Genomic DNA, 27,820 nt, shown 5'->3' with positions numbered 1-27,820 from the left:
ACTCACGATTCGTATCTTATTAAAATTATTCCTTAATTAGTTACCAGAAAGGTAGTTTCATCAGAAAACGTGTAAAAAATTACAGGAAGCTAATATAGGAAGAAATGGTCTTATAAAAATGCTACGAGTTTGAACTTTTTTACTGCAAATTCAGACCATTATTTAGAAATATTAAAATAAGCTTCGTGCACATTGAAATAAACTTCAGGTATATAACAGAAGACTTACTTTAACACGTGTACGTTTTACAATATAAATATAATTAACAAGAATAAATTTCGATACGTTGAGTCTGAGGAATAATCTTTGCGTGTTATAATTAATTAAATGAAAGAGTCTTTTCATTTAATTTTATTCATAAAAGTTACAAGTATATTAATCTCATTCTTCTAAAGCCTGCTGCAAAATATCAAACAATGGAGTCTAATTTTGATACATCTTATTTATCAATGACATAAAATGAATTGTAAAACTTATATCATTTTAATAAGCAAAAAGCTTATGCAAATGTTAAAGCATAGAATAAAACAAAAGTTATTGCAACTGGATCCTTTATTTGATATTTGTACATATATAACTATTGTCTAAAATCCAAATTAAATTTCAGAAACATAAATTTACGTTAATTTTGCGAAGATAAGTTAGCTCTCGAGACGTTCACTTAGATTCGCAGTTGAAAAAGCTCGTTTAACTTGCGTCGCAGGAAGAGCGTAACTGTACCATGGAAGCTAATTTTGCTAGATATGAAATGACACGGTTCTTGTATTTCGTCATTGTCTCTATATCAATGTTCATACGCCTTTCTTTCTCATTTTCGATTTTCTTATATACCTTACCAAGCGTTTCAGAGCTGAAATCTTGCGACTCCTCGTCGCTTCCATCTCTCTTACAGACTCGTGCGATAAAAAGGAAGAACTGTCACCTGTACGCGACACTTTGTCAGTTTTTCCGTTGCGACTGAACGTAGAAGTGGCTTAACTTTCCAGCTCATTAATTCTTATATCGACTGAAATATTTGTCAGATTAATGCGCAAATTATATTATTTTACAAAATTACACTATTACGTTATTCTTTACCTGTTTTTATGTGTCTTTTCTCTTTTAGTTTTTGTCCTGAGACCAACCGTCTCATTGAGATCAACCGTAATAATAATTAGTATTATAAGTATTTTTCTATTATTCAAATAGTGAAATACCACCACAGCTGTATCTCAAGTTATCGATTTGAATTTGTACGAGGTTTTCTAAAAAAAAAAAAAAGAAAAACCCAAACTGAGTTCACAAAAGTTTTATTAAATGAGCCAATCTAAATTTTGCTTCAGAAATCATTGGGGCTATGGTAAAGTCAATCTGATCGCTATATTGTTTTCAGGAAGGGATTATTTTGAAGGGAGTGGAAGCAAAATTTAGATCGGTTGATTTAATAAAACTTTTATAAACTCAGCTCCAGTCCTTTTTCATAGCACGTGCTTTAAAAGCTAACCATTATTTATAAAAGTCGTCTAAAAATAACTGATTTTCCTGTGAGTTTAGCGTGGTTCCATTTAATGGGTTCAGTCCATGAACTATATGTATGCATCTGGAATCGTAGTCCATTCCTCTTTCGTTAACGCCAAAGGCCTCTTTAAATTTCCATTACAAATCTCCGCGTTCTAAATCTACAAGTATCTTCTAAATCTCTGCATTCTAAAAGCCGCTGCAACATTTCGAACGTGAGATTGCAGTGAGTTGGGACACTGGTCTGTGGTTCCTTTAGATTCAAATGTTACGAGTAGTATTTGAAAAAGCAATACGTTATCAGTAGAGTAGAATGCTAAATATAATTACTATAAATAGAATTATCTCAATGTCCCTAATGTTTTTTTTTTTTCACATTTACGTACACTATTTACGATCTCAATTTTACTTTGCTGAAAAAAAAAACTTGCGCTACAAGTTGTAACATGTATCTGTAATGTATAACGCATATAGCGTATATTTGTAATGAAATCAAAGGGTCATTTCTGATTTCTCGTATCGAAGGTTTGATCGAAAATGTCTCTTTCCTTTCACAAACATTTCCCCTGTCATTTTCTTCCTCAAAGTCGCTTTCTTCCTTACACATTTCCGCTGCCATTTTCTTCCTCAAAGCCGCTCCCTTTCTTAGACATTTCCAAGTGCATCGAAATCTTCTTAAAATAGTGTATCTTCTTAAAATAGTAACCGATCGACATCAAATTTTGATCAACGTTCTACGTATACGTTCGTTTTCTTCGATGTCGGAGTGCAGAAATGGACGTACAAATATACTCCTTTTTTAAGGACTTGAAAATACCAATCTACTAAATCTATGACCTAGTAATAAATGAATAATAAGATATTACCAAAATGAAACAGAATAACGTGATAAGCTGAAGAAATGTAAATAATCGCTGCTGTATTAACAATCGTAATGGATTCTACATTTTTGCAAGCAATTTCAATCTTCGTTTCACAGATACGTTCGATTGCAATTAGCACAACAATATCGGCGTATTCTACATACTTCTTTAAAAAATACATAGTTCGTCTTTCGTGATAGTCCATCTCTGCTTAAATTACCCCATACACGCCACTTTGAATCTACATATATACACATAGAATACATATATATCGTACATGTATATTCTTATACTTCGATAGTAATAGCATAATTGTAGCAGAAATAATGGCAGTGCACTCACGTGTATATCATCTGTTTTTAGAAATAAAAATCGGTTTCGATAGATCGTCGCGAGGCAAGGATCATGTATCTATAATCGGTGGTAAGCTAATCCTTTTCCTCTCACAATGATCTTAGAAAACGAGGAGAATGGAATAACGTTGATTATGTTTACTTAGGTCTAGCGGAAGCAGCGCAAAGTTCAGGCGCTAATAGCGGCGGCAGACGATTGTTTGGATGTTGGAAGAAGTTATCACACTTCTTGTCGATATGTCTGTTTGTACCAGTGCTACTGTGGCCGCGGTGAAGAAGGCATCTGCTGTTGGTCACCGCGAAGCTGAGTGCCGGATAACTTTGTGCCAAAGGACAAGAAAAGAGGAAGAATGTTTGTGCGTGTGTGCGCGCGTATGTTTGAACCTATACAAAATCAAAAAGAGTATTCGATTCGAGAAAAAAGAAAAAAAGAAAGAAAAAAAAAAGCAGAAAATTCGAATTATTTGAATGTCCGTGTGAATGATAAGAAACAGCGAACCAAAGAAAAAAAGAAATAAAACGGAGGCTCGCGTTCTCCACATCTTCCTATTTCCCTTTCCTACTTTCAAATGTCGAAAACATTTTTAGATCAATGGATGTTGTCAATGTATGCGCCCATTTAGATTTGCAATTGATTTTGCTGAACGTCGATTATGAATCGGCGAATCGATGGAACGACGCACCGCCAAAAATACAAGACTTGGAAACGCTGAAGCAGCTTGGCCCTTCCTAATAATGCTTAACGAGACGTTGATAATAATACTTCACAATCATCTTATCATTGGTATCAGCGTTGCGGATATTTAGACGTCAGGAAATTCGATGTTTCGAAATAAAAGTATGCGATCGAACGTTGTATATATATTGTCTACAACTACACACACCCGTGCTCCATTTCCTGCCCTTCTTTATTCGAAATAATTTCCGTATAACTTCAAATACTTCTACCCTACATAGCGCGATGAAAGTATAACGCAGCTTGTTTACCGCTTTCAAATCGTGAAAAAATAATTTCTCTAGCTGTTCTAAAACATTCAGTTCGAAATCTATTTAACGATCTCTAACGAGAAATAGTTGTATGCAGGTGCTAACTGACTTTTCAAGTAATTTTCAACGTTTCGATATTCATCTTGAATACCCTCGAAATGCGACAAAGCGTGTATATTTTTTATATTCGATCTCAATTTTCGCAGATATGTACAATGTACATACTTACGTAAGTAGTACTTATCGACGCAGCAGCACTTGCTACGGCTTTTAATAGGTCAGACTGGTCTACGTTATCAACTGAAACTCAATACTCGCTATAATATCACCGGCGAAGTACAGATACCATAGATCAGATACCAGGTACAGGTACAGCTACCGAGAGGAGATTCTGTACCTCGCCGATGATAATATGTACATGTCGAATGTACCTTATATTAAAGGAAATAAATCCAATAAAAACTTACATTTCTTGTTAATTACGACGTACGTTAAAACTTGAACGAATTGGTTAGCAGTTAGTATTTTGAGCATAAATCACCGATTATCTTATAAACATTTCAAGTAACTCATAAGCGTTTCTCATTACATCAAGGTGACAATAGAATATCGTAACTTTGTCCGTTTTTAAGATTTAAATAAAATTTATTAATACAGATAAATGTATTAAATAGAAAAGACAAATAAACGATTATTATTAAATAATTAAACGTAATATCTCATTATCTCATCGGAGTGATTTACACAAATTAATTATCGAGAAGGAAAATTATAGCTTTGTGATCAATTTTATATTCAAATTTTGCTTGATAGATATGTAAAATGATACGTCATACAAAACGATGTAAGATATCTGAAAAATATTTTTATACATTTTTAAACCATCAAATAGGTGCTTGACATTTTTGAAAATTTTAATTTCTCAATTACAAATGTTTCATTAATTATAATAGATAAGCGATAGTTACTATCATATTACAAACCTAAAATGAACAAGTGTAGTGGTACTAGTTTCTAAACAAAAGGATATAAATTATTCATTGGTTGCTTATCTCAACTACATTACTGAAAGAATTATATTACATTATCTCAATGAGATTACTCAATCTAAATGGGGCATTTACCAAATTAAGAACCATTTGTACCGATCCATTTTTTCCCCTTAATTGTATGAGTTTGTTATTTTCAATTTTGTAAAACCAGATGAACTTTGATATATTTATTTTTAAAACAATAATATACAAATGAAACAAGCAAATAATACAAATTTTCTTCTTTTTAAGGATATCTCTCTCTTCTTCGTCTTATGCATTCCTTTTATCGTTTGTCATTAAACTCGTATTAATTAAAAAATAACACGTAGTTTCCGAGACAAATCAACTCACATTAGTTGCAAAATTACGCATTACACGTACGACAGCATCTATTTACACTATTTTATTTAAAAAATTCATTGCTACAAGAAACGTCGTGAAGTTTCTTATAGTAGAAAGGCGGTGCAACAATGTTGTACGTAAGAAACAGCAACAGAAACGTAAACGTAAGAAACGGAATTTAAAACTCGCTATACGTTTACTGTTATATCGTTCAAATAATATCAAAGTATGCTACAAGAAACGTCGTGAAGTTTCTTATAGTAGAAAGGCGGTGCAACAATGTTGTACGTAAGAAACAGCAACAGAAACGTAAACGTAAGAAACGGAATTTAAAACTCGCTATACGTTTACTGTTATATCGTTCAAATAATTGTACTCTGACAATTGACAAAACTATACCAATTAAGAAAGTACTGATTCTTAGTTCGATACATACATCCGTAGAAATTGAAAAAATGATACCTGTATACCGGAGACAATTAGATTACATGATGGTATCAAATTCGGTATAGACATGATCGATCATATGCTCAGAAAATACACTATAAAATCTAAATCTCGGAGATGGCCTCTACAAGTAGCTTTCAATATCTTAGACCTAGCTGGGATAAATACATGAATTTTATACAAAAAAAACCACGAGAGGAGGAATTTCCACCGATCGCCTAGGTGTAGCAATAAAACGATTGCTACAATAAAACGCTACAATAAAACGCTACAATAAAACGTTCGCAATATGTTGATCTAAAAATTTGCGAAAATTTGTTCGTCGGTTGCTACGCATAGACGTTCAAAATTTGACAATTCTCTTTGACGTTGTGTGCACTGAGTTGCTCGTTGCGACAAAAACTGGCGCTTTTTTCTGCGAATCTGCCGTAACATGGCGATTTTTTAACGTCATTTTCTTAGCCATATATCCAGCAAAATATTTTATGGCATACAATTCCAAGAAGCAAACTGATGTTGATAGTTCATTAATTTCATGTTAGGTAGGTCATCAAGAATCATATCAGCGTTAATACTATCATCGTCGCTATGCTCTTCCATGAACTATAACGAGACATCAGATTATGACACGGTTGCGTCACATTGTGATATATTATCCTCCGTTATTAGCGACGTCGTGTCTCACTATGATCTGCCATGCAATTTGCAAAATTAAGACAATGAGTTGAACGTAATAATATAACGAAGAATTCTGGTTCGAAACGACCCGAACACAAGGAACGAAATTTTTCGAGCAATCCACACTTGATCTCGAAGTCGTCAAAAATACAACGTCATCCCGTAACCCATCAGGAACGACGTCTATGCACTGTACAAACTTTTGTTTCGTTCCCACTAACCAAAGTCCGTACAGACACTCTGTTTCACGACTTCTCTCAAAGATGGCTCGTGCTCACAGTAAGGTTTTGCACTGTGCAGAGATCGATCAGATTTTTCGAATTGTTTTCTGGAATGGCAGTCCAGTTCTCTAGTGGTCGTCTTACGATTAAGTATTACCTCGACGAGTCAGGAAATGGCAAATCGAAATTTAGTGGAAAGTGACAATGAAAGTGACTCCGAAAAAGTAATAAGTAATTGTTGATTCATTCTTAATTCATTTTGGAAAACTGTATGTGGCAAGATGTAGTCGGCAGCACGAAAAGAAACCTCGAGAAACAGATGGAGTTTTCAATTATCGACCAGAAATTGGTATGGTAATTTTTCATATTATTTGAACTAGATATTAAACCATCTTCTACGAAATTATATGTTTTTGAAGTCGTAAGCCGTGTGCACAGGGATGTTGTGTTACAGGACAACAACAACACGGTCATCCCACATCCTCCACGTTCGCCAAATTTAGCCCTTGGTAACTTCCCTTTATTTCCCAAAATGAAATCGAAAGCGAAAGGGCAATGCTTCGGCAGTGTGGAAAAGGTACGAGAGGTGTCGCAACGGGTACTTGATAAGGTTGCAAGAAATGATTTCCGAAAGTCATTTGAGACGTTACAGTACCACTGGAAATAACGCAACGAACAACTACTTTGAAGTAGTCGAGAGCCGAAACTAAATAAAAGAGTCACTTCCTTTAACTGAGAAATAATCGAGGAACATATAGCAGTCTCTTTATTATCAATAAACAAGTGTAGAACCTCGAAATGTAACACAGGGGAACCACAAAGAAAAATGAGACAGCAAAAGCAGAACAACTTACTTCATGCAGCACGAGCATAGAATCGGAGAAGTAACCGACGCGAAACAGTGACAGAATCTAAAATTACTTGCGAAGCCGGAAAAGACGCAAGAAGATTAAATCCAGCGCCCATACTGTTAGGAAAGAAAATACAAAAATGGTAGAAATGAACGAAGGGCCAATAAAGGAAAAGGTTGAATCAAGCGTGAAATCCAGCAACAAAAGAAAAAGCAACAGCATTCCTGCGAAGAAAGGAAATCGAAACCAACAAAGTTCTTGCATCCTGGATATGCCGTGTCATCCCACAAAACGACACGGTCATGGATGACTAGTACAACGAAAGAGAGAGCTAGGTATGACCAAAAGTGTCTGCAAGGAAAAGGGGACAACAATAATTTTGCTGTTATTGCGCCTAGATAATTTCACGCGTAAATGATGCACAAATCAGGAGCAATAATGATGAAGTAGTCACCACTTCTAAGAAAAGTCTACATCTGGTCTTTTTAGTTTTCTCCAGCACTGAAGCCATCGACAACGTATGGACAATAGACTGAGACGAAGGCAGACCATAGACAGTAGATAGGCGACGATGGCTTCGGGTGGCTTGTAGATAAGTAGATTGTAAATAGATGGCTTGACTTTACAATTTATCCACGGGTTCCTCTGTTCATACATCTAATAACCCCAACAGGTTATGGGACCAGAAGCAATTTCTCGATTTGAATTGGAAGAATCTGAAAATGTCTTTCACAACTTGTCAAAGTTGGAACTGATAGCGGCGAAGATAAAAGTCCTTGGGAGTGAAACTGGCAAGAAAACGATGATAACACGCGTTATATAGATGTTACCAAACAAATTTGACCATTTTCACAGTGCGTGGGATACGATGGAAGAAGGAAAGAAGACCTTAGACAGGAGGAGTACCACACTGATGATGGCAGATATCAGATGGAAGAAAGACGACCAGAAAACATCGGTGGCGCTGGTAATAAAAGGTAACAATTATAAAGGGGAACAACAGAAGCAGTCAAGTAAACGTAAATAAGAGAAACAAGGAGCAAACTGTTTCAACTGTGGAAAAGGGGATTGCTTTAGATGCTTTGAATGGAAAAGAGAAAGGCGGCTGGCAAATGTATTTGTGAAAGCTTTGATGAAATCAAAGTTCAGATATCTATGACAAGAGTTAGAAAAATAATAAGAGGTAATTGTTTGTTGGGATATAGAGTTTTAGGGAGGGTGTTGAAGTAGTCAAAATTTCTAAGAAAACTCTACATCTGGTCTGTTTAGTTTTCTCAAGCACTGAAGCCATCGACAATGACAATAGACTGAGACGAAGGCGGACCATAGACAGTAGATAGGCGACGATGGTGTCACGGATCGAGTTCTGGTTGCTACGTGTTACGCCAAATGCGATGGTCCTTGCGAGGTTCCTCACGATCTGGCCTCCAAGACCTACTCATTGTTACACTGACCCGCAACAAACCTAAGAAAATGCTATAAACCGAATCTGTTCAGTTTTATTTTCATTTACATAAATATTTTCGGTTTACGAATGGTCCTTATGTTTTTTGCACGCTCTTACCGGCTACGGAGAAAGCGGGTGCCTAGCGAAATAGCAGGCTTTTCCCATGAACAAGGATGCCCATGAGCCACATCTGGTTTTCTTTGTTTTCATAGTTTCATTTATTAACAAATGGGCATCGCGGATCGTTACCCTCACTTTTCTACCGAAACATGTCAACGACGAATCTGCGTTCTTAGTACAAAAGGGCACACCCACACCGAGCTTTCCTCCTTGATGGTACGAGATGGGTTTGCGACAGTTCCTCTTGTGATCTTTTGTAGTAAAAGCATAACTGTGACCAATAAAGCCAGTTTTCTACTGAATCTTTTGGTTATTACTAAAAATTACGCGACAATGGCTTCGGGGCTTTCAGTCATAGCGTGCGGATCGGGACCAGCCCAAATTATATTCCTACTTGTACTTACACTTCTGTAATAAAATCTATCTAAAAAGTATTTACTTTACAATTTATCCACGCGTTCCTCTGCTTATACATCTAATAACCCTAACAAATATGCAGACCAACAGGTAGGTTGTAATCGATGATCAAAGATACGAGAAAGATATTCAAAGCTAGTGGCAACACAAATCCTCAAAGTAGTGGATCCAAGTTCTTCCCCTTTCCCCAAGAACTTGATAAAACAAGCAATAGATCTCTTAACAAGACACATCAAAGACTTCCATGAAAAACGAATTAGCAACGATAAAAGCATACTAGACAATTACAGAATAGCAAGCAGCCTATCTACACGGAATGATACAAATCGCTTCACACACACGCCCAAGACAACAAAATACACAACCATCTTATTAAAAAATATCGAAAACCTCATCGAAGCCCAAAAAGTACTAGGAGCATCGATCTCCAAACAAATAGAAGGTATAGATTTTGTAAATGTGAAAAATCTTCAACTAGAAATCGCCTTAAGAAAATTACAATCTATCCATTTTTTTAAAGACATAAAACCGAAAAGAACCTGTGCATCTGATGTCTGGGAATAAAGTACGTTACATTGAACTCCAATGTAAATACGTAATTTATGTCTACGTGTATCTGCAGTTGATACTTCTATCCTGTTTTTGCCGTTTATTGCCGAATTGAACGAAATGGCTTGGTCTTATAAAGTGTGGACACTCACCTGTGTTGTGTGACATGTTATATATGTTATACATAAACAGGATAGAAGTATCACCTGCAGATACACATAAACGCACACACAACTGAAACAACTGATAACACTCTCGCAAATTATTTAACTAAGGAGTGATAGTTGGAGTCGCGCGAGAGAGAGGTCGTGAAGTGAAATGACAGTGTATTTTGACAGGTAAACTGTGTATTTACGAAAGGTCTGTTGAAGTGATCGACACTTCTAGGAAAACTCTACATCTGATCTTCGGTTTTCTCAAGCGCTGAAGTCATCAATAGCGCATAGACAAAAGAATGCGTCAACGACAGACCATAAGCGGTACACGTGCGACGTTGGCTTCGGCGTTCTTTTAGTCTGAGGGTAACATTGCTAGCGTGCGGATCTGGACCAGCTTACATTGTATTCCACAAATTGTACTTTATATTCACAATGCATATATACTTTCAATACCTTACAATTTACCCACGCGTTTCTTTGATTTCCACATATATCGAATAACCTTAACAAGGTCAAAGAGACTTAAGTGAGCGAAGTGAAGAAGGGGCTAGAAAAAAAAGTTAATAGAAAGACGCTTAAAAAACATATTATGGCAGGGATGACTGTATGCATTCCAAGACGTGCTGTGGAATCAAGTCCTGCCATGCAATGGAATGTATCCCCTGTATGTAATGGCGCGTGTCACTTGCATATCGCCTTCTTTAAAATATTCACAATACATGAAAAATACGCTATAAATGATGCTAAATAGCATGGATAAAGAAGTAGTGGAGTGACCGTTGGTTGAGTAACGATTGAATGATCTGTGGAAGCCAAACAACTCTCGACGCCTGATGGTACAGTGGAGGAAAAACCATCTATAAAGGCACAAAAGAGAGGGGTGGAGGTAATGAAAGGGAAGGAGAATATGAAGATAACAAGACAAATGTGATAAGTAAGGAAGGATAATATAACCCAGACGTGGTCCTTAACTTAACATCAAAATTATTAATATCTTATACTCTGAGAATAATGCGCATAGTTGTATTCCTGCAAAAGATAATCAACCAGATAAATTTTGACGATACAGAGAGATATGATCTGTATTAATTTACAATTTCATTATAATATCTTTTATGAAATCTTGTAGCAACTGAACATTTGAAATTTTTTGAGTATTTGGACATTCTGAGAAATGGATTGTTATCATAACAAATGTTCTACTATGCATATTATTAGTAATATATATTGTAACTATAATGGTATATCTTGTATATTATACTAATATGTTAGCAACATTAGGAAAACCATTTTCCTATACAAATCAGTTTATGGATAGCACGGCGCTAAGAACTGGTGCTAATACAGTAGATCAGTTGAAGCTTACACCAATTGTAGGTATGTTCTTTGTTAATTAAACCATTGAATTTACAACAAAAATAAATATTTTTGACTGTAATACATTGTATAATTTCAGAACTAGGGCGCTATGGACCGGTATGGCAAGGCAGCACGGGAGATCAAGTTGCTGTAAAAATATTTCCCTCCCATAATCGTAATTATCCAATAGGAACGAGATACTTTCTGTCTTCCCTTTATGGAACACCCATTTCTTCTATGTTATTATGGTTGATATTCTCTTTTATTCTTGAATGATATTGTATTACTTATTTAAACAGAACATTGAAAAATATACGTAATCTTCATTTAGGTGTGATGAAGAAACAGTATGGAAGGTGAATATCTTTCAGTACTTAGTTCTGCAGCATGCGGTATTTTAATGGATTTTTTAGAAACGCTTTTAATTGATTGGACCACATTTTGTAAAATATGTTTCCACGAATGAACAGTCTTCGAAATGACTAGCTCCAACGGAGCTGGCCGAGGAGGATGCCACACAGGGCCGTCCGCGCCGTGCTTCCTAACTGGGAGGCCTGGAGGAACCAAGGATGAGTCACACTGACATACAAAATGACACAGGTGCTCACCGGCCACGGGGTATTCGGGGAGTATCTGCTACGCATACAGCGGGAGGTGACCTCTATCTGTCACCACTGCAAAGAAGAGGAAGACACGGCGCAGCACACGTTGGAGTTCTGTGCGGCGTGGGCGGAACCGCGACGCGTCCTTCAGCTCGTCATCGGCGAGAGTGTAGCCCCCGAAGCCGTAGTAAAGACAATGCTAAGAGGGCGTCAGGAATACACCGCCGTCCGCACCTTCTGCGAGCAGGTGATGCTCGCGAAGGAACGGGCGGAGAGAGAAAGGAAAAGAGCCCGCGATCCAGCTAGAGCGACAAGACAAGGAGCTCGACGCTAGGGGGCGTGGTCCCCCCTAGCGGCCCAACATAAACAAGGATGCCTCCCTCAATAAGGGAGAACACGTCGAGGGGTGCCCCCTGGTAGTAATTCGCAAGAGAGCCCGGAGCACCTCCACTAAAAACGTGAGGACAACCACCGTGGAGTTTTAGTCGGTAAGAGTCCGACACTACTCGGCTGCTGCGAAAGCAACACCGAGTGTCCATGAGGATTGCTCCACATATAATAAAAAAAAAAGAAAAAAGCTCCAACGGAGCTGAGCACGCGACGAACACGAACGACAGCATAGACGCGGTGAGTACACACGATGTAATGCTGTGGTTCTTGATACTAGAATTACATCTGCCAAATTATCAAATAATAATCAGCTCTAGATGTCCGCATTACAAGCGACAAGACAAAATACCACACCACCGTCGCGAATCTTACCGAACGGTATATACAGCCAGTCCGGGATGTACTGTTCGACCCGCCGAAGACGGGGCAGGTACGAACACCTCAAAAAGAAACTCATGAAAAGATTGGCCGACTGGGACTCCATCAAAGTGCTAAAGCTGCTAGAGGGCAAACACATGGGAGATGGGGCGCCGTCCCAGTTTTACCGGGACCTGAAGAAGTTCACACCGTACACGTCCTTCGCCTCAAATTGGTGGAATATTCTTAAAAAGTTAATGAAATTTATAGATAAATTTAAGCCGTGCATTGCACAGGGAAACATTAGCTAATCGATCAAAGCTGAGGGTACTTGTTGTATATACGATTTAGAATTATCGAGTTAGTTCGAATTTCTGGTTCTAAATACTATACAAACATGCTGAGCACAACATGCTGAGATAAAATCAATCAACGATGTAAGACGATATCTTAAGCATGAAAAATATTAAACATTTTAAATAATTAATAATTACGCCTCTAATTTGGAAATTAGATCGGTACTTACGGCGCGAGAAATATTAGAAGGGGCTGTAAATTTAAGTGATTCTGAAAGTTCTTTAAACAAATAAATGGAATAAGTTCCAAAATACTCAGATATTTATGTATTAGGATTAGAATTAATTACTCTATCAGAAGTAATTATTTATACATTAGGATAAGAAGACTCGACCAATATCAAGTCAAATAGTAGGTAAGACCCGAGCAATGCCCATGCACGTCGCTCGAAGGTCTATGCACCATGCTTGAAAGTGCTAATTTTGGTGTGATCACTGGCATTCCCCAACGGGGGGAGTCCAAGAAGTTTCACAACATTATTTCTTGGACGAGTCGTCATTCACAGTCCAACTTTCAAACAAATCACTTTCTCAATCACAAGTCACTCATATAGTTATTCTCAAATAATTCGAGTCCAGTTCAAACATTCTCACACTGCATGTTGTTATATCTAGGATAATCGCCATATGGTACGGAGACTGATCCGAAGAATGAAGACAACACCGTTATCTTATAACGCAAACCTATTGCCTCTTTCGCTCACATTTGCAGGTGAACAAACGATACGAAACAATTACGTATCGAAATAAATAATATGGACATTTCACATCCGAATGTAACAAGTTATTTTTAGTTGGCAATAGAATGTGCGGCAAATCATTCGGCAAGGTTAGTGGGAATTTTAAAGAAACGCAATGTGGTTGTTCGATTTTTCCATCGAAAAAAATTAAAGACGCATCAAATACTATATTATCCTCATCGCACGCTTCTAAAATTAATTCGTGATGTGGATCCTCGATGGAATTCTTAACGCCATATGATGTCCCGCTTACTGATGTCTGATGAGCCTTGAATACAGTCTCACGGAAATGGCGAATGCCTGACACAATAAACAGTCACGAGTGGTCTATCATCGAAGAATATTGCAATGCATTAAAAAATATTGAAAACTTCATGGAAGTCCAAGAAGAACTAGGAGCATTACTCTCCAAACAAATAGAATGTATAGATTTTATAAATGTAAAGAGACGTTCAACTAGAAGATCGCCTTAAGAAAATTAGAATCTATCATTTTTTTTAAAGATATAGATCCGAAAAACACCGCTCCTGCATCTGTTGTCTGATAATAAAGCACGTTACATTCAACTGCAATGTAAATTACATCACTCACAAGAGGTCACACAACCGAGGCGAGTGTCCGCACTTTATAAGACCATGTATCTCGTTCAGTCCTGTAATAAACGGAAAAAACAGGATAGAAGTATCAATAGAAGTATCAATATCAACTGCCGGTAGTTGGTTAACTAAGATATGATAGTAAGGCAAGTATGATAACTAAGGAAGGACAAATGAAAGGAGTTGCATACCAAATCTATTCCTAGCTTGATGAAACCGAAATTAAATGAGCGATAATAATAATCATAACACTCCTGTAGGACAAACTATACAAAACTCCATAATAGAGTAGGTAAAAAAAAATAATAGTATGAACGATATCCATTCAAATGTCGTGACTAATCGAACGAATAGAATTACATCAGGAATGCTAGAGTTATTAGAAAAAATGGAAGAAGTATAATATATACTTCCGTTTGAAACATAGTAAAGATCGGATGTTCCATGTTATCTGAAATTTATTATAAATATCCTTTACTATTTATTTCTTTCTGTGCAATTCTTAAAAGAAAATGTCACATTATAAACCTTGTTCATCTAAGATACTTTTCAGTAACTCGTTTGATTCGTCTCGGATAAAACATTAATTTCCAAAGGCTTTATCGTATAATTATCGTTTAAATAATGGGCTGTTACGGATTTATAAATTTTAGATACCTGCAATTGAAGAAGATGTTATGAAAGATATAAAAATGGCAAATCAGCATGCTGCGTAAAATGTAAGAGCCATTGAATAGTTTACGAGGGATTGAAGTTAACAAATCATTGTTACAAAAGTTGTTTCTAATACGAAGGTGGACATTATGACGTTATAAATAATTTTCGTGTTGCTAAGGCAGTGGAGACTTCAATTGTAAAGGCCTCAAAATCAAGAAAATCAAAATCAATCTTTTTTTGATGGAATGTTATTCGGCTGAAACAGCTCCAGTGGCAGACCTTAAAAAGTTTGCGTTACGTTCAAATCTTCAGATCTTTCTTTGTTAATATCGAAGAACAAACGCAAATTCGAAGGAGCCGACCAAGTGTCACAGATGGACAAACAGTGTGTAACTTTAAAATAATTTAAGATCCAAGTTGAGTGCGATGAATGACGCTACGAAAACTATTCGATGCGTTCGTGGCGTGCCAAGAATTGTATCACTCGAAGTCCAAAAGCGATTAATCTCACCATTAGTGTATTAGCAGAATATTAGGAGCCTCCGCACCAATATCTGTAAGTAAGATTACATGATCTGCAGCACGGGATAATATAATTGCAACAAAACTACAACATTATCATTTCTTTTTTCTTTTTCTCTAGAAATCTGATTACATTCAGATATCTCTTTCGCAGAGTTGGATTTCTTCTGTTACAATGTTTATTCTTGTGACAGATCTGGCCTAACTTCTCTAGAGGCAGTGCAGTCCTTACTGGTGTAAAAAGTCAATTTTGCAGCTCATGTGTTAGTTTTAATATCTGGCACATTGAACACCAGTTCGTCAGGATTCAATGTTTGTTCAATGTTTACCGTTATGGTGGCGGTATATTTTTCACCAACGTCTTCATACTACCTTTACTACTACCTTCATGTATCCGCATTTATACTATGAATTTACCGACAACGTTATTGAGGTTGGTGATCTGTATTCAGTTGGCTGCATATTTATGTTTATATTACATATATTTCTATTCGGCGTCTTTAATTCTCCCAGTTTCACATCAAGTGAACCCGTGACCATCTCTATTCTGGGATGCAGTCAGCATACGGCAACATCTATACTTCTATGGTCCGACATGGACCGGATCTCCATGGAATTCTCCCAATTGTTTTTAGGCGTAGCTTCGTATTATATTCCGCGTGCTTTAACAACTCGTTGACGACAGGAGTTCTTCTGAATGCTTGGAAGCTAATACAATTACTTCTACATTTAAATCTGGCGATGCGGCGAACCGTAAACCGGTCTGCATCATCGATGTAATGCCAAAGTTATTCGAAAGCGTAGTTGTTGACATTGCTAAACTTCATGTCACGTCTCTGATCTGTAACGAGCAACGGTGGCTTTACGCCAGCCTTGTCCACAGTAACTAATCTCTCTATTTACCGTAATTTTGTCTCAACAAGTCTAGAGAATAACCAAGTGGACAGAGCTTTTTTAAAAAGACTTTTCACACAGTACTACACAATATTATGAGTTCAAAATTGTTGCACTGGGTTCTTGTAATCAATCGCTTTCTTGGTTGACAAGTTACTTTAGCGACCATAAGCAGGTTCTTTACGTCGGTCGTTACTGGAGTATCTCTCCAGGGTTCGCTTCTTGATCCCTTGTACATCATTTCATGACTTGCGTTTCGCCTCAACTGGACCTTGACATTGTGCGGAACAAACGGTACGTCGCTCACTTTAGACAAATATTACTTGGTGATACTGTCATTTCCCAGCCTTTGAAATTAAACAATTTGGGTGTCCGCTACAGCAATGTTAAATTTCCTACTTCACTGACAGCGTGTAGTTGGCGAGACCTCTAAAAGAATCGGGCTTTTGAAGCGTTGTACGGTGAACTTTAAAAGCTTGCGATCTATCAAAATGCTATATTGTTTTTTTCGCGTGATCTCGTCTAGAATATACATCTGTCATTCCATTTCGTCATCCGATCACGTATAAACAGTCGATCGAGAGATTCCAGCATATCTTCTTCAGATTTGCAGCATTGAATCTGAGTCCGGAAATGGCCGTAGCAGATCACGATTATTCCCCATCGTGAAAAAAATTAACACACGATCTCTTGAGTCATGGAGAATTACTGACCCGTAAATGCCGACCTCATGTTCTTATTCCAGTTGATGAATGGCTTTGTGAGTTGTTGGCAACTTCCATCGAAGATACATTTTTATTATACGAACTTCGAGGTCGCTGAGATTTACGCGTGCCTTACATCCAATTTGCTATTCTTCTATATTAGGTAACTCTTACCTCCTAAATCACATCTGTATCAAAGCGAATATGTTCTGTACGTATTTAAATCATTACGCACGTGATATTTTCTACTTTTAAAAATTAAAAATTAAAATGTTCCTGCCAGTGTAATTTTGTGTATTTTTACTATAAATCTTTCAACTGCTTGCATACAGATATATAGCGTTTGTACACTAATGGGAGTTTGTCCCGTTTATAATAGTACTAGAGATAAATAAATTCGTATATTCTACGTTTCTTTATACGTAACATAATAACGTTCTTAGGATGAATCCCATCATCCACTACACATCGTTTCATCCGTATCTCATAATGTTCCCACTAATGCGAAATAACTTTTGTAAAAACATTTTTGTGATAACATTAATCCCTCCTGAGATACTTCACCATTCTTACTTCAACGTAAGTATCTTCTGTATCATTTGAAAAAGAAACCTTTAGAAACGCTTATATAGAGGATTTACGAAAATCTTTCTAATGTTTTTGATTTGACATGAACACATAGGCTTTCATCATGGATAGATGGGCATGGCATACAGAATTACTCAAATATATCATATCGGTAACAGTGCGCTATTTAAACGCTACGTTTAATATTAAGAATTACAGGTACTTTAAGAATTAAAATTCTACACCTTTAACGAATGGGGTTTCAATAACACTAACTTTAACGTGTACTCAATTTATAATCAATGCAAACATAGTAAGAAGGCGACATCGTTATCTGATACGTGGAAACCTATCGCCTCTTTCGCTCACACCTGCAAGTGAACAAACGATAGGAAACAATTACATATCGAAATAAATAATATGGATATTTCACATCCGAATGTAACAAGTAATTTTCAGTTAGCACTAACATGTACCGCAAATCATTCAGCGAGGTTAATGGGGATTTTAAAGGAACGCAGAGCGATTGTTTGATTTTTCCATCGGTCTATATCTACCGAAAAAAAAATTAAAAGCGCACCAGATACTATATTATCCTCATCGACCATTATCCATCATGCTTCTGCGACAGGAGTTGCAGAGAATGGCTGAAGCAGACATATACGCGAAAACAAGAAATGATTGGTTCAAACAAAATTGGCCAACGATGGATCGCTTGGAACGAATATTCGCGGATTTGAGCGTTCGCATGCGTGAACACCGACGTATGTATATGCATGATCCACATCATAAACTATTGATTCTGATGTTCGATCTCACGAAGTGCGACATGTGGACCAACTCACCTACCTTAATGGTTTCGAACAACCTGTACGTAAAGCATACAGCACGACATCCGCCAATGCATCACCAACATAATGCAGGAGTCGCAGAAAATATTAAAAGCGAATGTCATCAAAGAGAACGAATCCGCTTGGGTTACGCCAATCGAAGAAGGCCTAAGGAGTACGAGTTTGCATTGATTGCAGGAAATTAATCAGCGTGGGAACGGATTGCGTATGCGGGAATTCCTTTGTGTTTTTCAATTTTTAAACGTGATAAATATGAAAATATGAAGAAGGAATTCTGAATTGTATAGTGCATTTTTTCGATGATCTACATAACAGCGTGTCATGGGCACGCCAATTTGCGGCGCCATTATGAGAAAAAGTTTTGCCCTCAATAAAAAAAAAAATGGAATGCAATAAAGATTTAAGGCTAGCAGAAGTTTAAAGCACGAAAGGATGTTAAACATTTATATTAAAAATCTCTCTGCAAAATAAGACAGTGCTAAAGCATTCGAGAATATTTCGTACGATCTTGCACGCAACTAAAATTATTCAAAAGATTGCATCTATAACGCCGATGAATTTGTTGACAGCGGAAAATCTCCGTAAAGCATGGAGGAAACTCCTTCGTTTCAAAACAATAGAAGAAGAAATGATGGAAAGGAATAACGATAAAGAAGAAATTTCACATATTCACTAAATTACGAGATGCATATCTTTTTATGCATATTATGAAACAGAGAACAGCGCAGAATGGATCGGAATTGCTAGAAATAAGTAAAGTCGTCAAATGTTGAACGATGAAGAAATTATACGACAAGTTGCAGCGTATGAAAATGAAAGCTCCTATTGACGAATTTATAAAAGAAGGAGAAGAAAGAGAAGAAACGGAATTCTCTTCAAGACTACGTTGAATACAGCGAAATTGTCCCCCGTTCTTACTGATATCATGATGTCTATCAAGAAGTAATATATCCATCTTTCCCTATCCATAACCGGGCACCCAAACATTCTTCATTTCCCCATGGAATTGGTCTTGCGAATTATATCGTTTCGCCGTCGCTTCTTCCTCTGAAATAAGAAAGACGTCCTTTTCCATTCTGGGTACTTAGCAACCGGCGCGACCTTCAGACAACTTGCTTTTTCGTTTAGGATATCGAAAAGTGCAATTTCGGTCGTCGTGATTAAAGTCTGTGTTGCCATACCGAAGACACTACAAATCGAGCGCTATTTTAATATATTACTATTATTATATATTATATATATTTAATATATTTAATATTTAATTAATTACAGAATAGCAAGCAACCTATCAACATGGGATGGTACACATTGTTTCACACACACATGGACTGGAAGCGGACGTAGAGTCGTTTGTAGTCTCCGACTAATATACGATCATGTGAAAAAGGCTAAAGGTGGCAATCACTTAATATTCGTGTTTTGTTACTATTAGTACATCTAGACAATTAGAAGATTCGTTTATTATCAGAAAATTAGAGGATTTGTTTAAACAAATGGGGAGAACATCTTCAGCATAGATTTTAGTATAGATGTAGATCAAATTATGGGTCCTTATCAAGACCAGCAAATTTTAAAACTATACCTATAAAGATCAAGCTTGTTTATATTTGTCAAGCATACATTGTAAGAAGGACATTAACAACAATTTTAAGTAAATCGTTAGGGACAACGTATCAAAGTTGATAGCTTCGTCACAATGTAATCTATTACGAAATACGATAATTTTCTTACTGAAGAAAGGAATTTCAGCTCGTGAAATGTGTAAAAAGTACTCTGCTATAATAGCAAAAAAATTAATAGAAAACGTAGCAGTACGTGGCAGTTTGCCAAAACAAAATATATATATATAGATAAAACTGTAGAAAATTTTAAGAAAACTGTAAAAGATTTTAATGATTTCTTAGTACCCTGCAAAACTTGACGATTTGAGTAACTTTTTCCTATACATGAAAGTGTCGAACGACTATAGTTTTCAACAAATTCGCAAAAATTATCGTACTACTACTATAAATTCTACCAATAATTGCACATCCGCGGTAGCGAGCGCGTCTGCATTAGTTGCCAATTATCGAATAGGATGACCTAGTCGAAACCTGATCTTTATCCTCTGAGAGAGGACACACATCCTAATCTCTAATCGTGTGCGTATATAATTAGTATTCCGTAGACAGACGAGCTCAGGATTTCTGAGATTATTCGCTATAGCCGATTGGCGGAAATATCAGACATGAGTCAAGAAGATAGTGAACCGATTAAGTCTGCAAAATTACAATCGCTAGCATCTGTCCGGGCTGCTTACGATGCAGAGGCGTCCAATAATGGTACCATAGTACAAACCTCTTCTACACTCAACAATGAACTCAAACAATGGAACAGAATCCTTATACAAAAAATGATTATCTTATCGACCTCGTCCTAGCCTCTGCAGAATAATTTGAATCGTAAGAATTTTGGTTCCATAGAAGCTGTCGACAATTACCTCAAGACCTTCTTTGAAAAGAATCCACCGACTTGCAAAAATAGAGAATAGTTGTGGAAAATAAATAATTTTATTAATCACCTACATTTCCCGGAATTATTTTCCAACGTAGTAGGAACTGCGTGATAAAACTATATCACCGTAAAACGTAATTCTCTATGTAGTATTTACACCTATATTATAATAGGATAAATATTACTTGGCTTTAGCAAAATAAGTGCATAAATACATAATGTTTATGTAAATACAGAACATTTTGTGTCTTTTTCTATATCTAACAAATATTACACATGTTTCAGTTCATTTTATTATAAACAGGAAAGTAGAAGTCGACGACTTCTTATATTTTTCAAACATAAACCGAGCGTCCCACGCTGGCAACCCTTTCTCTATTCTTCCCACGAATTACCGCGATAACGTTACGTAACTGGCGCCCAACTAAAGACCCGCGAAATCCGCCAACACGAGAGTATGAGAGCTAAACCGCGGGAATCAACCGCATCTACACGGATCAGCCCGAGAAGAGTTATAGCTATCCAGATGACGCAAGAGCAACTCTTCAGATTCCAATCCGAAACCCGGAATCAGCAAGGGAGCTTTGCGCAATACAAAAGAAAATTCGCGTCACTGTGGAAGAATTTATCAATAGCGTGGCAGTATACGAAGATATCGGAAATATTAGCGGAGAGAACTCCCTACGAGTCTTGCAGCTCCTACTGTAAGGAGAAGCCACAATCTGGTGGCAAGGCGCCAAGAAGGAAGTCGACGAGTGAAACAAGGCGTCTTCGAACCGCATTCGTACCAAGGAACGAAGCCTACCAGACTTACATGAAGTTTTTCGCCACAAAACAATATGTTTCCACGCCGATGGACAGTTTTGTCGCGAGAAAACGAGCAGCATTGGCACAGCTGAAGTACAGTCACTCCGAGGAACTGAGTTAAATATGATCTACAACCTCATAAGACTACCCATCAAGGAGAAGATCCCAGGACCACTTTCGCATGACTTTCACAAAATCGATATTAAATGGGCTACATTTTTTATGGTAATGATCACAACAGCGATGTATGAGAAATCATTCATCAATTTATTTCATTGATTCGAGAGAACAAAAAGTATCGCTACACACAGCCGGATGGAACACTAATGCACACTGCTTGGCATCAATAACAACGAAGATGGTTAGATAATTCTTTGAAAATAGAATTACCTCCCAAGGAAAAATGGAATTCGTGTCTTACATTTCCGGATTTCTTATTTCGCAGAAAATTGCTTGGAAATGACTACGTGAAATCGTGCTCACCCTCCATATGCGGATGCGCTAGTTACAAAAAACAGTAACTAGAAGATTGTTTTAGATACAATTGATCCTACCTTTGAATATAGAAATAACAACAATATTGAACATAATGTTCGTAAGAACAGACAGCGCACTATTAATCATTTAAAAATAGACATAGAAAAATATAAAAAGGAAATATAGAAAAATTGTCTCAGCATTGTTTCTTTTGAGCATGATTATGCAGGATCCAACGATTGGTCATATCGCAAATATAGCGCCGAAATAATCTCTTATGTATGTAATTGGTTACATAGTTAGAGCAATGAAAAAGAAATTAACTGTGTGCTACAGTTAGAGAACGACGGAATTTCATCTAAACTGATAAGGATAAAAAATCGAATACTTTTTGTTAGAACTAATAATGAAAATGAAAATTCTCAAAATAGAAGGAGTCATTACAATTTGTAAAACCGCGGAAAAGGTCTCAAGGAGCACTCAAAATTTATCTTACATTAAATATGTACTCGAAAAGTTAATGATTCATGCCAATCCAATCTACAAGCAAATGGATGTTCGAACGCCATTTCTAAAGTTAAGTCTAAGGTATACGTTTACCCTCCTGATAATTACAAAATCAAAACAAACGAAGTATGTCTTTTTACAGAGAAAGTCCACATGATTGGCACGAGTGTTATCATTTTCACGACTTCATATATAAACTATAGTATATATAATAATTGTAAAATTTCAAAATTTAAAAGATGGAACTGTGCTTATTATTTCTATATAAAAGAAATATATAGAAATAAGATTTCCATAATTTTATATGTAGGTGATATATTGATTTCTAGTACTAATATAAAAACTATAAAAAACTTAAGTTAATGTTAAGTTAATGATTTATGTCTAGTAAATCAATGTTTAGGAATTGAAGTGGGATATTATAATGATGAAATGAAAATGCTTTTAAGTCAGAAAAATTACATAAAAGGCTGTGCTGAAAAATATGCAGTTAGAATTCAGAAATCATGATACTCATATGGGAATAAATTTAAAATTAGAACCCAAACAGAAAGTATAGATAAACAACTGAAGCATATATAGAAATTCAATTGAAACTTCCTTATGTGTATGTAGGAAATGAAACTTACCTGAATGTATCCTTCCTAGTAAATTATTTAAGTCATCAGAATAGTTAAAGCAGTACACATTACAAATATTCATTACGTGTTCTTAAATATTTGTCTTACACTAGTTCTATAAAATTAATGTATGATTCAAGTTATAATGAAGAAATGGATGCTTATGTAAACACTGACTGACATTGAAGCGTGAACAGCAGGTATAGTTGACAAAAAATCCACAAAAGGAATATTTGTTTGTGTATTTGGAAATACAGATTTATGGAGGTCGTAGAAACAAAAGACTATCTCCAGAGATTCAACTTATACTGAATACTATGCTTTAGTTAATAGCCTATAAATATCTGTGAGGATAATATTAGAGCAATAGCTAACAAAGGGGGGAAATTTTTCTAAACATTCTGAACATATAAGTATCAGTTACCATTCTGTTCCTGATTATAAGAAAGAAGAAGAAGATTATAAGAAATCTCTACTGATGACCAAATTGCAGACATGCTTATTAAATCGTTATAAAACTTCAAAACTTCAGAAATTCTAGGACTAGATAACGTGTAAAGATGTTCATAAGATTATAAATACAAAATCAAGAAGGTGTGTTGGAAATACATATGATTTATGCATTTAATAGTTTCATTATTAATTTAAAATAAGACAGTCTGTAATCTAAGCAGAGTGTGTATGGTTTCTGATGCATAAAAAGTTAGACTATTGGATTGCTATGCAGATGCTAAAGAATAAACATAGTGTGAGCTTTAGTATATTCTGGATAAATTGAGTATAACTACATAATCAACATTATTTCATTATTAATAAATTAGTTGTGTGATTCTTTTATTGTGTGTAATTTTCCCAAATATCCTTGATTACATTAGCAGTAGTAATTGAACATGTTCCCAATTATGGTATATTATAATATCATTTACAAAAATTGATTAAATTAGCAGCATTATAATTTTAAAGTACAATAAATAACGTTTTATAAAAAAATCGGTAAACCTAATTTTTTAAGATTAACCGAGGTTTATAATATTTCTAAAAGTAACTTTATTTAAATATATATCAGTATATACTAAACAACGATATGTATTTATTTTTGAGTTATATAAATTAAAAAAATGATTAATTCTTTTTAAATTTATCAAGAATATGTACATTTAAATTTTATGGAAAATTAAAAGAAGAAACATTGTTTACCTGAACATGGCACAACCCATTGAATATTGAAGAACAATTATATGATTAATTATTCATAACATGATTCTTCAATCCCATGATCATCTCACGTTATTCACGATCAGAAAAAAGAATCAGTTATGCCATCAACGAAGATATACTCTCAAAGAAAGGACGCCTACCTACATATACATAGAAATCACCGTGCTTGTGCGAGTTGTACGCCTATCTTTCGCTGGTCGGTAGTGTCGCCATCATCGAAGTAGTCGCCACTGTCGCCATGCGTCAACAATCTGTATTTGATAATGTTCATTAAATTTTAACATTCTTTCAATTTTGCAATCTTCAGTAAGTGATTCTTGTACGCTATTATAACTTAAACGCGAATCTGCAAAGCGTATCTTCCTGGAATTCTCAGTTTCTGGAAAAACCAATTTTGGGAAAAATTGCAAATTTTCAACTTTGAAGATGTTTTCTGAATCTTTACGATAACAGCCAATGAAATAAGATATCTGAAACGCAGCATGTTTTGCTTACATATTCCAATTTATCTCAAAAACTGAAAATCTGGGAGAAAATCTAACCATATCACGTGAGAAGGCAGACATTTTTGCTAAGAAAAGCGTCGGGAAGAATTTAAGTTCATGTTTTGATTTCAACGTAAAGCGAAATAATTTGCCAAAATATGTGGCGATACTCAATGTTTGTGGTTGCCTTGTCAGTTGCTCAACACAACGGAACCATTAAACGCGTGCGACCTTTAGTCACCGCTACATGTTTTGCCAAACTTTTTCGCTTTTACATTGGAATTAGAACATAACCTTTTAGTTTTTCTTTGTGTTTTCCTTTAGCAAAAATGCCTGCTCTATCGCGTGCTAAGGTGATTTTCTCCTAGACCTTTAGTTTTTAAAATAAACTGAGAAATGTAAGCAAAAAAAGGTTTTAGGTGTTCCTTTCGCTTTGATCATTATTCAAACATGTTTAGATGCTTGTAATGCAATAGCAAAATATATCATTTTATTCGGGACAGTACACAAAACTTTTTCATCTTAACAACAACTCGATGGCTGCTACTATAAAAGCACAAAACATTTCCAAAGTCGGAAATTTGCTATGTTTTTTAAAATTAATTTTTCCGAAAACTATGAATTCCAGGAAAACACGGTTTACAGATTCGTGTTTAGCTTAAAATTAAATACGTGTCGGACAAATCGGTTTCAACATACATTTGAAAATCAATATTTCGAATTTACAGTTTTCGTATGTGTAAATCAATATAAACTGATTTAGATTTTATACGGAAAATTTATCAATATAAGTGAACTTGCAAGAAAATGCCGTCGTTACCGTTTTTCTATGGAACTTGTTTTAACTGTTTCGTTTATACATATAATGTATGGGAAAAATAAAAAAAATTAGTCGAACTATATTCTAATCGGAAAGAAACGATTTTGTTTTTTTATCGAAAATCAATCAAACTATGTACAATATTTTCTTCTTAATTTTCATCTTTTAAAGCATTCGCTTATTAATTTTGATTGGCATACCTCGTATTAACAATTCAGCACCGATGCTTGCTGACACCTCACTCTTCGCTTCATGTCTTAACATTACGAATAGCAGCTCTGGACTAACGTCCTACTGAGTAAGGTCTGTCGATATAAACCGAAAATTCTACTGCGAAGTAAATACCTTGCCTTTGTCTACAACAGTGGTTCCCAAATGTTTTTTAGTCACGGCGCATTTTAGAGAAGGTATAGATATTTTGATGTTCTTTATATACAAACTTTAAAATTTGTGTGTGATTAAAAAAAAAAAAAAAAGAAAATAAAGCCTTGCTCTTTTACAACTCATCTATAATTTTACGTTAGAGCGCAACTTTTAAGAATGACTGCTCTACAAGATTAATTTGCTTCAAGGTCTATTTCTTATGATGTTATTCTAAAAATATCGTTTGCTATGACTTTTGAATATTTAAAACTTGTGCTTTTTAAAACAATAATCAAGGAAATAACAATGATAATTTCTATTATTTCAAATTTTATTTAAAAATAAATAGTACTTTTCTTGAGAATTTTTCTGCAATTGGTTCAGTTGCTATGTTTATTACTGTAAATTTTTCGTTTAAACGATTTTCGTAAATCCTAGTTACTATAAATACTAACAAGTAATAATCAGCAGTGCAATGGCGGGTTCGAAACGGCTCGATGATTTCAATATTAGACTGGCCTAAAAAATTACTAAAAGTATATGCTGCATTATCGATTTACAAAGAAACAATTTGAATAATAATTGTAGCAATCGCACTATGTTAGCTTGTGAGAAGGCAATACCTTTTTCGCAAATTTGTCTTAATAATTTACTTCGTATGTAATGTATTTGTCCATCTGCAATTAAAATTTTAAGTATGAATCTACATTTACAATTATATGTAAATATGAAATTTTTTAACATATAAGATATGTTAAAATATATATTTTATAATATATATTTTATAATATGTATTTTATAATATATATTTTCCTTCGCGTGACACACAAATGTATTGTGTATATATATATACCATGAATATGTGACCAGAAATTTGTCCGGACACAACCGGGAGACATTCTCGAGACAAACCTCGGCGTGAGATATATATTGCATTGACGTAACTCGATCTGACATCGAAAAATATAATTTTCTTTATTTTTTGTTATATTGTTGCGAGATGATCTTAGACGAATTATTGAGAATCGTACGGTTAAAATAATACCAAACACGTTTACATTTGTATTAATTTTTGTATTAATTGTAAGTTAAACGGGCAATGTTTAATTGACGAAGTGGAAGATTTTGAAAAAATCACATAATACATATACATACATAATTATATATATATATATATATATATATAATAAGGTAAGATAAATAAAGATAAATAAATAAAGATAAATAAAGATAAGCAATTGTAAATAAATTGAAAATATTTAAATTATCTTTTATTATTATAGATATCTATTAAAATCTTCGTATGGAATGCAATATAATCAGGTTCTTTGTTAGGAACTACTTTTTCAGGTTATGAAACATGTGGACTATTTCTTCGTCCTCTATTTCACTTTCTAGTTCTGTGTTTATTATTTCTTTTGATGATTTCATTGTATTCCGTACAATAAACTCTTCTTTTTCGCATTCCGTA

At 35.3% G+C, this 27,820-nt stretch overlaps 1 protein-coding gene and 2 long non-coding RNA genes across 4 annotated transcripts in view; 1 reads left to right on the top strand and 2 right to left on the bottom strand.

Annotated features, from left to right (window-relative positions):
- The window catches only part of LOC139986812 (lachesin), a 94,163-nt gene extending 90,592 nt beyond the window's left edge, over positions 1-3,571 (top strand). Inside the window, exons 8-9 of one of the 2 annotated variants that reach the window (XM_072002437.1) lie at positions 2,724-2,783; positions 2,860-3,571. In XM_072002437.1, the coding sequence (XP_071858538.1) occupies positions 2,724-2,783; positions 2,860-2,987 (188 nt within the window). In that variant the 3' untranslated portion in view covers positions 2,988-3,571. Of the gene's footprint in view, positions 1-1,322; positions 1,490-2,723; positions 2,784-2,859 lie in introns of those variants that run through there. The other variant, XM_072002438.1, reaches the window with a different exon arrangement.
- Positions 159-26,448, bottom strand: LOC139986814 (uncharacterized). Its single transcript, XR_011799715.1, has 5 exons — positions 26,187-26,448; positions 24,822-24,932; positions 1,484-1,696; positions 1,078-1,244; positions 159-1,006 (listed from the first exon to the last, which is right to left on the bottom strand). It is a non-coding gene; the product is annotated as an uncharacterized lncRNA (long non-coding RNA).
- Positions 5,706-6,521, bottom strand: LOC139986203 (uncharacterized). The gene is made up of 2 exons (XR_011799596.1): positions 5,804-6,521; positions 5,706-5,765 (listed from the first exon to the last, which is right to left on the bottom strand). It is a non-coding gene; the product is annotated as an uncharacterized lncRNA (long non-coding RNA).
- Positions 26,449-27,820: the final 1,372 nt, after the last annotated feature.

This window comes from Bombus fervidus, chromosome 4 (genome assembly GCF_041682495.2).
Source record: "Bombus fervidus isolate BK054 chromosome 4, iyBomFerv1, whole genome shotgun sequence".
Taxonomy (NCBI): domain Eukaryota; kingdom Metazoa; phylum Arthropoda; class Insecta; order Hymenoptera; family Apidae; genus Bombus; species Bombus fervidus.
The sequence above is the reverse complement of the archived record's forward strand: the minus strand, read 5'-3'. Positions and strand labels throughout refer to the sequence as shown.